Genomic DNA, 15,574 nt, shown 5'->3' with positions numbered 1-15,574 from the left:
CTAGAAATTAGGAAATCCTTACTCAATAAGTTACCCAAGCTTCCATTTCTATAAGTGTTTCATTTGAAGTTTTCTAATGAGGTTGCATGAGTTTGTTTTGTTTAGTAAAACATTGTTTTGGCAATTGGAAAATCTTTTCTAAGCTACAGTTGTATCAGAAAGTTATGCAAGCTGAAAATAATGCAGATTAATATATTTACATGGTTATACTTACAATTTATTCCACCAGTCCAGGTGAGGTGTTAGTTTATGGAATGGAGATGGCTTGATAATGTGGCAATTCCACCTGTAACAGGTAAAAGTATTACTAGTTATTTTCAAACAAAAGTGGCGGTATTCTCAATGCCAGACAGGGTGCCGATTTAGACTGCCTCTGACCTAAGAAGCTTACAATTAGAGATTAACAAAATTAAGAAAGTAAAGGATTTTGTGGTTAGGCTTTGCTTTACTTTCTAGACACTCTCTTTTCAGTTCAGGTCTGAAGCACTGAAGTTATCTGGGGAGACTGCAGCTGTGAGCACCTGTAAAGGTGAACACTGAGGAGAGACCTGAACGTGAAGGGTGTCTGGTGGGGTTACCAGACCATAATCAGGACTGTCAATATAGAGGGGCAGAAAAGTGTAAGACGCAGAGATAGTAGCAGAAAACCACCCCCAAATAGTCATTAGACAGAGCCAGGCTCTTTCCTCAGAGTTCAAGATTTTGCACTTGACTGGCAAGTTCCTTTGCTGCAGAACAGCTTTTTTTCACCTAGTTGTCCTTTTTTATATGCATAGATAGATGACAGATGCTGTAGAAACACTATAGCTTGCTTTGAAATCTTCCAGTGTTTAAACCTGGATATTAGCTTCCACAGTCCGTAAAAGGCAAAAGATGCATTCATATTAGTCTTTAGTTTGGTTGAGGAGCATGCTTTTGAGATGTATCTCCTTAACCTCCCCATTTACTGCTCTTCGGTTCACATTGCTGAGCAGTCTCAGAGCACTTGAGCTGGATTGGTTTTACACAACACTAAACCAGAGGACATGCTCCAGGGGCTCTCAGATACCAGGCTAGATTAAGTCCAAAGTAAAACTCCTGAAAGACCTACAACAAGGCCATCGGGTCTTCAGTGCCAGGTTGTTTATTTTTTTTCGCTCTGTAGTTCTGCTCCTCTTACACTGTACTAGTTACTAACATAAGCAGAGATTCCTGCTCTTCCTATACCGAGCTTCTTTCCAGCAGTTCACTATTTACTGGACAACTTGTTTTTCCATTCAGAGAGCTTAGCTATACTGAACAGTGCTTTTATGTGAGCTAATCCTCCATTTTCTTCTCCTCTAATGAATTAAGCTTGTTTCTCCCCCTGCCTTTTTAAATAAAGGAGATTTTTCACTCACTGCAGTATTATTCAGAGAAGCGGTGGTACAGTAGTAAGCAGCCTACCTTTATGAGGATTAAGTCTAGAAAGATGGTAACAAGTATTCAATCACTTGTTGTTAATGATAGCATTAATTTCTTAAGCTAACATTACCAGGAGGAAATACGGACAAGGCACATGCTCCTATGCAAGTAGTGACAATAAGATTCTGAAGGACTCAACAGCTTGTGTCAGGTGATGAGGTTAATGGAAAAGAATCAGTTATTCAGGTCACTTAATGAAAATAACCTTGGAAGAGCTTAGCAGAACCCTTGGGGTAGAATAATTTATTCCTCTTCTGCTTCCATCACTGTAAGTTAACCCAAGACATAGAAGAAGCTGATCTAAACATGAACTCAACCTGTCAGAATAGTGCAGGAGGAACATCAGCAATTACAATGCATTGTTGTAATCTCTGCTGCCCCTCCACTGATAAGAGCAAAGGCTTGCTTTGCATAGCCCCATCTTTAAAACAAGACACTTTGTTAAGATGCAGGCTATGAAAACACTGTGCAAGAAGACAACAAACAAATTCACCACAAGACATATAATTTTTAGCCAATGCATGGTCTTTGGATCAGCCAGGCACAGAAAAGAGAGAGGCCACAGCAGCCATCATTCACACTATTCCTGTTCTGTGTTTTGGTGGCTTGTTTTGCTGCTCAGCTATAATCAGAAATAAGCTTCAGCTTCTGTGATTTGATGCCTTACAGTGATCTGCTCCCAGACCCCAGGGAGCCTCTATGTCTCCGCACCACCATTTCGCTTCTTATCCCTTAATTAAAAGTGCTGCAAGCTGCCCAGGAAAACATGCCTTCCACACAGCGGCTGCCTGAGACCCGAAAGTAGTGCTCCATTTTTGGGATGAGGGCTTGTGATACCAGCCAGAATAAGGGATGGGAGATCACTTGATAGATATTCCTGATTTGATCCCAAACCTTGGGACAACCATTTCGAGAGTCCTAGATCCAGATTTTAGAATACCTCAGGAGTAGACAGAAGCAGACAAGATTAGCACTATCCCCACCTGTAACATTACTACCTTGTTGGCAAGCGCCCATTTCACATTCTGAACAACATGAATACCTCATCTGTGTAAAGATGAAAATCCTTTTCACAGCCCTGAGTACAATAACTACCATATAGAAAAAAAAGATTAAACTTGACAGTAATAGGAGTGATAGAGGGGGAAAATGTTCTTCCTTTGAGGCAGAGACTATGAATACAGCAGCCAGTGACTGACTGAAAAAGGAGGGGAAGAAAGATAAATGCAGTTATCCAAGCATCAGGGCTTAAAAAAAAAAAATGCTTCTAAGAGAGAGAAAGAAGAAAAACATGCACCTTTCTCTTGACATTTAACAAAGTACCTAAACGAGCTAAGCGAAGGAAAAGAAAGTCAAAGACCTTACAAAGAGAGCTGCTTTCAGCTGTTTGTTACTAGATATCGTAAAACACATTTATCCAACCTTGCTAAGAGACACCAAGCCCTCCATGACACACAGCAAATCATCACTACCATTCTCTCTTCTTCCCCATGAGCCATATTTATAGGCTCCCTCCTGGCTGCCTCTGTAGGGACCAGCTTTGTTAGCAAAGCCTCTTTACACCTGTGTATCTGTAGGCTGCCAGAGATTTAACTCCTCGTGTGCCGCATCTGGGGTAGCAGACTTGTATTATTCCCAAAAATACCTCTAGCCACCCAGTGAGCCCTGCTCCAGTAAATGACCCTGCATCTCAGTGTGGTGCCGATCTTTGGGAGAGTGTTGTGTATTGTGAACAGGCTCTGTCCTGCTGTCGGCTGGGTTATGTAGAGGTTTATCAATCAACTGCAGCCCAGGAGTCTTTAGCTCTTTAGTGCTATAGAGGCACTTAACTCCCAGGGAACTCAGATTCAGTGGTTAGAGGTATGCTGTCTCACAACCAGTCTCAGGTATATCCTACAGAAGGATTTCTAACTGGTTACTTCATGCTACTTTATCGCAGCTTTACTTTTGGATTTTTACAGACTGAGTAATGTTTCCTGTCATTAGGACTCTTTGACGATAGTTTCTCTGGAACGCCTTTGACATTTGCAAGGGGAAGCAGGCCTACTGTTCACCAAAACCAGCAATCACCCCTTGAGCAGCAGGATGCCAACTGCCGGGGCAAGAGTGGTGGGCACATGTAGTACAGTATGCTTGAGTAATGATTAACACACAACAAAGAGAGCTGCCTGTGCTGCAAATGGAAACACACTGTGTGCTTGGGATGTAAGAGCATTTTGGTCTAATTTTTGCACTCTGCATATAGTAATAAGACACAACAGGGTGTGCATTAAGCTCATCTTTTGAGAAGTGCAACAGTAGCTGAATAATGCACACCCTGGAGTGTCTTATTTGTAGTGGACTATGGCTCATTAATTTTACATTTAAATTTTTTCAAACCCATTAAAAAAAACCCAAATCTCTTCTGAGGGCAGTTATGTAATGTATCCTTCCACTGAAAACTATTTTCAAATAAAAACAGTAGGGAAAAGGTGGGGAAGAGCTTTGCTCAACTGCAGACCAGTGATTGATTTGGTTTGTGTAGGGCCTGCTATAAGCAGGTTCTTGGCCTGCTAATGCAGATATATAATGCAAATAATGATAGTTATAGAAATCTCCTCAGTGTTCACTCTTTTCTAGACTTTCCTTTCTTTTTGTGTAATTACCCGGGCCTTTTGTCTTCCTTTTTTCCTACAAAAGTCTGCCTTTTGGTATATGAACCAATACCCATTTCAGAACAGGTTCACATATAAAGCATTCAGATGGGGATGTGACTGACTTTTACACCAGACTGGGAACTGAATGGTCACAGGTTCCTGCTCGGGCGGCGGACAGGCATGATTTGGGGGAAGATGGTTTCACCAGAATAGCTCTGTGTGTGTGTGTGTGCATGGATACAATAGGATTTAAGGAACAGAGGGTGTTATAAAAACTCTGTTTTGTTATGACATCACTTCGAAAGTATGAAGGAGGGACATCTGATTTCTGCTGTTCCACATGAAATATGACTATGGTTTATCCCTTTATATAGGTTCCAACCTTGATGATGGACACCCAGTTTTCAGAATTCACTCCCGATATCACCCCAATAATGCTGGCGGCTCACACCAACAACTATGAAATCATCAAACTGCTTGTCCAAAGACGGGTGACAATTCCACGCCCACACCAGATCAGATGCAACTGTGTGGAATGTGTCTCCAGTTCGGAGGTGGACAGCCTGAGGCATTCCAGGTCGAGGCTGAACATCTACAAAGCCTTAGCCAGCCCTTCGTTGATTGCCTTATCAAGCGAGGACCCCATCTTGACGGCCTTCCGACTGGGCTGGGAGCTGAAGGAGCTCAGCAAAGTGGAAAATGAGTTCAAGGCTGAATATGAAGAGCTTTCACAGCAGTGCAAGCGTTTTGCTAAGGACCTTTTGGATCAAGCACGGAGTTCGCGAGAATTGGAGATCATTCTCAATCACAGAGATGATCAAAGCGAAGAGCTGGATCCCCAAAAATGTCATGATTTGGCAAAGCTAAAGGTAGCAATAAAGTATCACCAGAAAGAGGTAAGAGTCATCTAAATGCGAAGGTGTGTGAAGGCTTCATGTATTGGGTAAAATGATTCATTTCTCTAGTCTCCATGGGTTTGTTCAGGGTGGCTAGCTGAGAGCCAGCAGGGGTGAGCTTGGATTGAGTGGAAAACCATGTGCAAATGGGTTAGTCACAAACCAGTAGGTTCAGTGCACCTTGGTGACAGCGTGAATCTGATGACAGTTGAGGGCAACAGGACTGGGACTTGCTGCAGTGGGTTATGGCTTCTATGGCACTGACACTTTCTGTTTCAAAGGTATTTGAATCCCATTTCATTGTAACCCATCCCCCTGCAAAGAACAGCTTTCAGAGATTTCCAGGTTTGTTAGCTCCGAAAGCTTTTCCCAGTAGCTGCTTTTATACAGGAACCAAAAGCTAGGCTCATGAAGGTCTCGACTGCAGGAAATAATATAATATACAATTCACTTCCTCCAGCCACCAAACACTTCCTTGCACCCATTCAATGCTAACTAATAAGGGCCAGAGAAACGACAGCAGCAAAAGAGAGCAGGAAAGATCAAGAGCACTCTCACTGTCCCAGGTCTCCATGTTACCAGAAATTTTGTTAGGTGAAAATGCTCATGTGATGCTAGGAAGTGGATCATGTCATGCAAATACTTCTTCACACCTGAGACACCTCAGGTTGATTCTTCCTCCTTGATTCATCCGTGTTTTAGGAACCGAGAAGCAATTCCCAGAAATTCAAACTCCTGCCCACAGTACCAGAAAGGAAAGACATACTTCAGCTAAAGGGCACAGAGACTTTCAGAAGCCCTGCAGATCCAGAGATTTGTAAGTTGATTCAATAAAGGCCACAAACTCAAGGAGAATGCTGACAACAGTTTCATTAGTTGGCTCTGGATTTTCTTTCTCTTTCCAAACCTGGACAGAATTTAGTAGATGATATATTACTGTTGGCCAGTGATGTTCCACGTTATCTGAAGGAGGAATTTAGCTTGCTTGGTTGAGGAACCCAATTGCAATGTCTGTTACATTCTTCTGTGTCCGGAGGGTGACAGGAGTGGCAGAAAAGCCTGCCACATTACTCTTTTCACTGTCTTCCCCGCATTTGACGCTTTGTTTTATGCATTGACCCAGGTGAGGACAGCCTGATATGATACATTCCGCCTCCCTTAATGGCTGCTCATGTCATCCGAGGTAAAACAGTCAAGAAGTAAAAGATGCAGATTTTCCTTTCTTCCCTGTGGTCTGTTTCGCCTCCTGAGTACCAGCCCCTTGATGGAACAAGCTGGAGCTGAAGCCTCAAGCTTTCTGGGAGCTAGCCCGTGGTCACTTGCTGCTCTTACTGGGCTACTCCAGTGAAGTGTCGGGTTCACTGGCCTTCATGTCAGGTTGTGTTTTTTACTCTAGCTGACAGTGTTAGATAACACCAGAAGTGCTTTAAGGACACGAACAAGTAGTGAAGAATTAGTCTGGAGAAGGGTAATGCAGTATATCAGGTCAAATGTTCCTTGAATCTAAGAAGGGCCAGAAACTCTACTCCTGTTTTTTTTACTGGCCTGATAGCCACAGACACTGCATCCACATACACGTTTCAGCAGCCAGGACACCACTGGCACTGCTGTGTGTAGATCACTGCTGATTTCGACGTCTTGTCACAGTTCAGGATCACTACTGACATCCAAGCACAAATCTGTGGCTACCCTTATCTTGTGTTCACATTAAGAAACTACATGTCTGAAGGAGTTCACTATATTTGAAATGTAGTGCTGAAGTCCTGAAGTGCTTTTATTTTAAAGTAACAAATTTTCAGCTTTGCTTGCTTGCTTGAAAGTTTTTATCTCTTTTTTTTTAGGCATATTTGACTGAATTCCAAGCATATGGACAAATTCCATGTTTTGTGACATATTCATGATGGTTCCAGCATATAAATGATAGCAAATGTGCTCTGTGTTGCTACCTAAAGTCAGTGCTGTTTCCAGGTAGAATACTGGTGGGCAGGGACAGAATGAATGAGTTTGGGAAACCAGCACTACTGAATCATCCTACCTGGTTATTCAGAAATACCTGATGCATCCTGCAGGATGGTGTTTGTATGCAACAAAATATTGCAGTGGTTTTCTTATCATGATAATTAGTCCAATACAAAACACTGAGCAAAATACAAACGTCATTGCCAGCTTCTGAAAAAAATGAGTAGGAACATTTGTCAGAGAGACACAGAAATGCCTTTTAATCCTGATTGAAGAGTATCAGACTGAGAGAATTTTTGTGGGGGACAGGAAGGAAAATAGAAACGAGTCTGGGTTTGTGAAAGACAGTTCTGCAGAGAGAAACAGCAGACTTCTTAAAAGTAGATCTTCTTGTTCTGCTGAAGCTTTTTATGTCTTAACATCATATGGGATTGGATTGGATGGAGAAACTTTTTATATCTTAACGTTGACAAAGTTACAAGTCAAATCTCTAGTAGCCTAAGATGAAAATCCAAAGTGGACCTTAGTTATTTTCTGGGGCTGTAAATTGTTACCGCAGTTGTTAGTTCTTTATATTCAGCATAAAGAATGCGTACTCTCACATTGATTTTGGACTAATTGCTAGACAAATTTCCTGCAGCTTTTTCTTTTTGAGTGAGGTGAACCTCAACATTTCCCCCAAAATATGAAATTATTCCATTTCAGCTTAATTGGGAAGATACGTTCAAGATTCTTACTAGAGAAGTTGTTAAGAGGGGATTGGTAAAGAGATCATTGTCTTTGGGTGGAGAGGCAGTACTATGCGTTTTGGGTAGGGAGTAGATCTTAAAGTTACTTTTTCTTTGTACCAGCATAAGTGATCTGGGAATTCAAGAGTACTCTGCACCAGACACACTATTTAGTGTTCTTCTCTCCAAGGCATTTCTGATGAACCCACCGTGCTTTTTTTTTCCCCCCCATTGCACTCCCATGCTGAAGAGTAGGCGCTAGTTCGTTCCAGGTACAGAAGAGTAACAGCATTCAAATTTCTAGTGCAGGTTGATGATCTCCAGCAGTGAACATACAGGACTGAAAAAAATCCTGATGGGAAAAGCTAGACATCTATGGGCAGTTCTTGTTCCAAACTGGGCCCTTGGAGGAAAGCTTTTTAAAGCTAGTTAGGCTGCTAAATATGCAGGTAAGTAGGCAATAAGTTTTTAAACAGAGTATAATCTGGTTAAGTGCCTAAATCCTGCTGGAGATTAGACACTTAATCTTGCTGAGGCATTTTGAAATTCCACTGTGGAATTACCTGCATCTTTTGGCACCTAGCTACTGGAGAAAAATCTGATCTTGTACGTTAAGTTTTAGCAAACAATTAGCAATCAGCCCTGCCATGGACACAAATCCCTGTTCCCTGCACTGAATCCAGTAAATATACTCATGGTATACACAACTTCATCTTTTGATCTGGCCTGAGTGCCTCAGACTTCACAGTGAGCAACCTGGACGAGGGCTGGATTAGCGAGGGGAACCACTTCAGTTCAGTCCTACCTCCAGAGAAATACTGGCCTCATCACAAAGGCTCCACCTCAGTCTGTATCCCCAGGTAAATCCCACTGCCAGTGCCTTTCTGCCTTATGACACAGATACGGGTTTTGCCTTTACAAGGGTAGAAAAATCTCCCATTCTTTTTTTTTTTTCAATGAAAAAGCCCGGGAGGTACAAGTTTTGATTTCTCCCGAACATTACATGTGTTAAGTATTTTATAAACTGACAAATGTGTCGCTCATGAGAAAGAAGACCTTCTTCCTTTGGAGGAGGGCCAAAACAATGGAGAAGAAATTTCTTGCTTTTCATGTTTGTTTTTAATAAGCCCATATATCCTAGAAGGTAAATTACTGTTTACACAGAAGGAAAAATTTGAATTATACAGGAAAGATTAAAATGTGCCCTCAGGTAGCTTTGTAGTATATTTTATGGTAGTAAATGTTAAAACCATGCTGTGCAATGTTCACAAGCTCCCTCTCCATCTCATCTTAAGTGTAGAATGGTTGTGTCCTCAGTTTCAAATTACAAAAGGGTCCTGATCATTTCTTTAGAAGAGAGGAAGGATTTAATAGTTGTGATCACTGTTTGCATGGCAGTCACAAAATATTAGAAAAAAATGAGGACAGCTCTACTACACTGTGAAACATGATGAGTTAGATCCAACACAGACACGTCAGTTTTCTCAGTTCACTTTTGAAAGAAATTATTTTCGTAGGATCACGGGAATTCATGGTCTAAGATACAAATAGGCTTTTCATAAATGCTCTGTAGTATATGGCATTTGCCTTCATATTAATACTTTTCAAATTCTTTTATTCATGACTAATTTTGGAAGGAGAAAGGTGCTGAAGACTTAATAAGAAGAAAAGACACAGCTCAGCTGTTGGGGATCAATCTTCACTATGCTGTTCTGGCACCAAATTAACTCTGCATGTGTTAATTTGTTTGCATTTCTAAGAAAAGATGGGGAAAAGTCATCTCTTAGGATCTTGCCAGTCACATAAAGCACAGTTGTATGTACAGTGTACCATCGCTGTATTGGAGAATCAGAGCACAGGCTGAATGCAAATATAATTTTTGTGTCCTTTAAGGTTTTTTTACATTGCCAAAATAATGTAAAGCAACCATAGCGTAGCAGTGAATCAGGTCTAAAAGGGCAGATTTCTCCTTGTATATAACGTTCTGCTAATCCATAAGAATACCAATATACATTCAGCCTATTCCTGCCTTCCTGCTCTCCATCACAGGTCATTCACATCCTCAAAATGAAGTGAAACATCACAGTAGTGGGTTTTTGGTGCTTTGCATTTTTCTAGTACTGATAGTTGCAGATCTGCAGGTTTAGTTCATACGTCTGTAAGAAACACACATAATGCAAGGCACTCAGAAAAAAAATGTATTTTGGCTATGACTATATTGCTTAGCACTTTAACGGAATTAGATCAAAAGAGTGCATGAAATTTCCTCTCAGAAACCTTAACCTTAGTCTCTCTTACTCGCTGTACTCTAAATCAGCGACAGAAAAGGAGAGAAGTAGAATTATTTGCTTTTCTAATTTAAAAACAGTGCTCTTTGCTGTTTTCTCTTCAGGATGAAACTTCAAGTTTTAGTTCTTTTTTTCCAAGGCATTTACATAGACAAGTACCTCCTGAGATACAGTACTGGAGTGAATGAATAATCATTCCTGCCATGCCACATATTTTTCAGCTGTGTCTTGACTCTTGTCAACTGTGTGGCTGCAGTTAGAAGCACAGCATCATTCTCCAGGGAGTATGCATAAACCTGGCGAATTTCTAAGGGCACTTCAGTTAGTGTATAAAAAGAGCTTTTAAAAATATCAGAGATGCATGAAAAATGAAGTGCGAGGTCTGTGAAAATCAAAGCTCATCTACTGCACCTTGTTTACCTGTTCTGAAAGCCATTCAAGTATCTTGATGGATAGCCACAGATCTTTCTTTGCTTGCAGGCAGTGCTCAGTTATCCTCACATGGTTTTGTCCGTTTTCTTGCCACACTACCTGGAGATATAATGATACAGGGCTGAATATTTGTATTGTGCTCTTTAAAGGCACAATAAAAAGCTAGCTTTTCGGTGAGCCTGCACAACTCAGCTTAATAAACAGGCTTTTACTTTCAGGTTTCTAGAATGAAATCATAGCATGTCATGAAAAGATCTTTATTAGGACTAGATGGGGGAAGTAGAGCTGCTCCTTGTGGAAGCTTTTTCCCTTTCTGGGAAACATCCTGGAACATCCGTATCCCTTACGGTATTAGATGGTGAGGATGGTGCAGTTATGCTACTTCCAGATCTGTCCTACACCACAAACCTGAACGTAAGTGTAGGGATTTTTAAAGCACCGAACGTCCAAATGTCACCTTTCATTTTCCAAGAGCATTCATTCATTCATTCATTCATTCTTGTATGCAGCAAAGTTACCATCTGATGTGTGAACAGTGGCCTGTGCTAAATGAAGCTGTTTTTTTCTCAGACTCAATCCCAGCAGGCAGATGACCACATTACAAAATCTTCCATTCATGTGGTACCAACTAAGCTGTTATTAACAGTCTCAGCGGCTGGACTTCGGGGTGACAGGTGGGGAAACTTATTTGCATTTGCACCCTTAAAACAGTCTTTCCTGCTGTTCGCTGGTGGGGCAGCAGGGTGAGTGGTGCATATCTTAGAGCCCCTACTCGATGGGTGTGTGCAGTTGCCGGATCTATTTGTTAAGTTTTGGAAATTTTAATGGAAATTTAACCTGTACAGCTGCATCGTCTTACAAAAATTAGGACAAGTGGCATTTAGGTGTAACTTCTCTCCGAACTTGGAAGAAGAAGAAGAAGAAGAAGAAGAAGAAGAAGAAGAAGAAGAAGAAGAAGAAGAAGAAATATTCGAAGAACTGATGGTTCATCATTATAAAAAAGCGGACTTGAATGTTTATTTGAGGAAACGGTATTATTTGGTATATTATTCACATAACACCAAAACGTTCCAACTTGATGAAGGTTAGCCACATATTGCAGCTGTCACAAGAAGAAGAAGAAGAAGAAGAAGAAGAAGAAGAAGAAGAAGAAGAAGAAGAAGAAGAAGAAGAAGAAGAAGAAGAAGAAGAAGAAATATTCAGAGAACTGATGGTTCATCAGTTTGACAAAGCGGACTTGAATGTTTATTTGAGGAAACGGTATTATTTGGTATATTATTCACATAACACCAAAACGTTCCAACTTGATGAAGGTTAGCCACATATTGCAGCTGTCACAGAACAGAACTGCAGAAGACTATCTTTTGACAGCAAAATCATCTCTGACTAATCTTGTCATGCAACAAATTTGAAAAAAAAACCAACGTAAGACCGGTATGTCAGTCAAGGACAAGGACTCTTCTTGTGTTAGTGTAATGTGTAGCAGGCAGTAAATGCCCGGATCATTCTTTAAGTCATCTTTGGTGCCTCGTGCCTCTGACTTAAATGATCTCTTAGACAAAGACAGGAAATATGTTGAAAGCTAAAGGGTTTGCCACTGTTTTAAGAACATTCAAGAATGATTTAGTGAGTTCATCAGTTCCCTTAACTTCATGTATCCCATCAGTCTTCTTGCCAGCAAGAGAAGAGGCTTGGAAAGCCAAAGTTAAAGTACAGGACATGATTGATTTGCTTTCTATAGACAACAGAAACTGGAAAGGAGAAGTGACGCTTTGTATATTGTATAAGCCAAGTGTTCGGTCTTACCACGTCTGAAGGTCTAGAGTGCCTTTCAGAATCAGCTTTACGTCAGTAGTGAAGAGTATATCATGTTATTTCGTTCTTCACTTTGAATGATACCCTGAAATAATAAACTCGGTGGAAAAAATATTGCTATGGATTCTCCCTTTTGGATATAGAAGTGGTCGTTGTTATTTATCTGATTTCTGTGAATTTCAGCTTTACTTGTGTTGCTTACTGAAGAGTGTTATGAAACTCTATAGAGAAAAGAACTGAGATTCCACTCCCCTTACACCCCTTTGTATGCATCAGATCCATCATCATCTAGATGAGCCATTTAGGTGTCTCGTGATTGAGAACAGAGTTACCTCATAGTTCTTCACTCCAGGAAAAGTGAGACGGATAGATGGGTTAATCATAACCTCCCCAAACAGATCTTGTGCAGAATGGCATTTAAAAGCTGTGACTGCAGTTTTTGTGTTCTTATTCTTTCTCTACAAACCCCAGCTGGCTGAGTAAACATCCTTCAGCAAAGAGTATGTCCTCCCCACCCTACAATGGTGATATTAGAAGGAGAGGTAGCCTTTAGAGGTTCCCAAGAATGTGAGAAGTGTTTATAGTATGCTGGTCTGTTCTTTCCTGGATATTGGAGCAAATTTACTGATTCAGGAGAAGGTACAGTAGAAAGAGAAAAGAAACCAAAATTAAATAGTTTCAGCATAGATATTTCTTAGGTCAGAAAGGAAACAAAAGAAAAATATTTTTAGAACTTTTTATTAACACTAATAGGGTAAAGTAGGTATGTATTTAAAAATACTTGTGAATTACTTTTAAAATTCTCGTGTTTGCTTTACTTTTCACTTATTTAATGTAAATGTTAGAAATTCACTAGGGAGAATAAACCCAGCCTTTTACTTAAAAGCCAATACCTTCTCCACTTCAGCTAAAGCCTATGAGAGCTCCTGGTATTCATTTGCAAGTTCTGTAACTCTTGCAAGTGCTGCCTGCAAGAGGACTTAGGAAACTCTGCAAGATTTGTCTCTAAACAGTTTTTAGCCTGAGTGTTTTTTCAGTGCTTCTGTAGGATGTGTTTGATATCCCCTGTTCAGCTCTTGGAAACCAGTTAGCGTGTGTGAATTAACTCACTGTCTTTCTTAGGTATATCGCTTATATTCAGCACTTGCTGGTACTGCAGCAGCACTCTGCCTTTGGAAACCCAGTCTATGCCTACTTAATCTTTGTAACAGAATTGTATCCTGGAATGTTTGCTGAAATACTTCCTACAGGAATTTATTTATCAGCTGTAATCTTCTGTCTGCTAAAATAAATGCTGAAAGGTTTTCCTTGCGTCTGGACTCTTGCTCAGGGTCTGACCCAGACAAACCGTGTTCTGGTGGGGTGTTTGCTAACAGAGGTTGGCCTCCAGAAGCACAGGTCAGCAGCTTGCCTTTATTCAATGCAGAATTTATACCTGCACTTAAATCCTGCTGACACAGGCCATAAATACAAACCTATAGCTAAACACATGTTTAAGCGCTCTGAGTAGAGATGGATTTAATTTCAAGCTTAAATACTTTGTTAATTGCTTCTTCCATGGGCAGGTACCCAGGATTTGCAAGCTTCTCCCTTTGTCCTAGAATATGCGGGACCTCTTTTATTTAAGTATTTAAACCACTCTAACATAAATTTGTGAAAACTATGAATTTTGATGGAACTGTAGCAGGCTTTTAGAGGTTATTCAGTCTTGCCTTTTGCCAGCATTCACATCACTGGTGAATTTCCAGTTGCTACTGCTTAAGCTGCGTTCATGTCTGCTACCATCAAGAGATGTGTTATGGATAGGAGACCTTTACTTAAGATCCATGTGTCATCATCACTTAAAATATTTTAAGAACAGATTAGACAAAATTCTGTATAATTTGAGGCCATATGTTCATCTGTGGAGGATCTGGAGTTTGTTTTATTCACCAGCAGAGGCATTGAGCAATTTGGGTAGCACCTGGTTTTCTTGAAGGACTCTTCCAGCTCAGCTAGTGATCTTCTTAATGGCAGGAATGACTGCCATTTGGATTTGCATCAGTGCTTCACTGTTAGTAACAGGCATGTGAGCAGCAGCTGTTTTTTTGATAGGATATTCATCCTGTATTTTCCTGAGAAAAAAACTATCTCTTGGAAGTCCCTGAGGAGGAATGTTGAGTTGTAGTCCCTTTCCCTGAGTTATACAGTCTCCCCACCAACTTCTTTCTCTCATTTCTTCCTTTTTTTCCTGTTGCAGAAAGTGCTTAATTAACAGGATGAACAACCGTTAGGTGTTTACCCTCTGCAGCTCACAATTCAGCAGCAGAATGTAAATAACCTTGCAGTCATTAACAAGACTGAACTTTAAAAAGAAATGGGCTACACAAGAGGATTTTCTTATTCATCTCATTGTTTGCAACACTGCAAACTTGAGGAGGCTGGTATTTCTTATGTAGACTATTTGATCTCATAGGGCTTACTGGCTCTCTGCAGCACACATCAAATTAGGCCACAGATAGTTTCTCTCTTCTGTCTTGGGCTAATTTAGAAATGTAGGTTTTTGAGTATTGCCCACTGGAATTTCCTTTAAGAGCAATCAAACTGACACAACAACCACACTTCCTTTCTTCCTTAGAAGATCCTGTCCTTGGTACGAAATGGAGGCAGAGTGGTTTGTCTGTTGCACTGGAAGTGTGTTGTGCTACTTGGTTTGAGCAGGAGCATCTGCAGGATTTGGGAGTGCAGGAAGAAGATGGATTTTAGAAGTTCGTTTCTTTGCATGCCATTTCATGTTCCTGAAGTCAAAGTTAGAGTAAAGAGGATCACTTCATTGCACAGTGTGATCCATGTGCCTGTTGACATTGTGCCAAGTGTTACAGCATGTTTGGGCTATTGGACAGTGCGTATTAAGCTTTGTGGGTTAAGATATTAAGATTGGCATTGATTGATAAACCCAAGCCTATGGTAGGACTGACAGTGTAGGAGTTTCCTACATCTTCATGGGAGGAAAGAAATTCTAGCCAATTGATTCTGAAAATTCAAGTACGAAAGGCTGTGTTCTCCCCAGAGCATCCACAGTTGTGTTGATATGTGTGGAGTAGGTACTTCTGTGCCTGGGTACGTCACCCCTACTAGCACCTTGGGATGAAAAGGGGCATTGACCTGCTGCTCCCAGCCCTGCCTGGCCACGCTGTGCTCGCCAGCACTGTTCAGAGACATCTCCCTTCAATCTGCCAGAGAGAGGGTGCAAGGCAGTACCTCTGCAGGATGGAACAGGGCTTTCTACTGAGTGGAGAATGGCAATGGCATATATCCTTTTCATGATAGAATTGGATTCACAAGAAATCTACGTTCTTTACAGATCTAGCTAAAATATATACTTATGCTACTACATC

General features: G+C 40.8%; 1 protein-coding gene across 1 annotated transcript in view; it reads left to right on the top strand.

The window, feature by feature from the left end:
* The window catches only part of TRPC5 (transient receptor potential cation channel, subfamily C, member 5), a 62,569-nt gene that overhangs the window by 8,141 nt on the left and 38,854 nt on the right, over nt 1-15,574 (top strand). Inside the window, exon 2 of the mRNA XM_009327843.1 lies at nt 4,454-4,975. Coding sequence (XP_009326118.1) covers nt 4,454-4,975 — 522 coding nt within the window. The remainder of the gene's footprint in view (nt 1-4,453; nt 4,976-15,574) is intronic.

The sequence above is a fragment of the Pygoscelis adeliae genome, unplaced genomic scaffold (assembly GCF_000699105.1).
Source record: "Pygoscelis adeliae isolate BGI_AS28 unplaced genomic scaffold, ASM69910v1 Scaffold14, whole genome shotgun sequence".
Lineage (NCBI taxonomy): Eukaryota > Metazoa > Chordata > Aves > Sphenisciformes > Spheniscidae > Pygoscelis > Pygoscelis adeliae.
The sequence above is the reverse complement of the archived record's forward strand: the minus strand, read 5'-3'. Positions and strand labels throughout refer to the sequence as shown.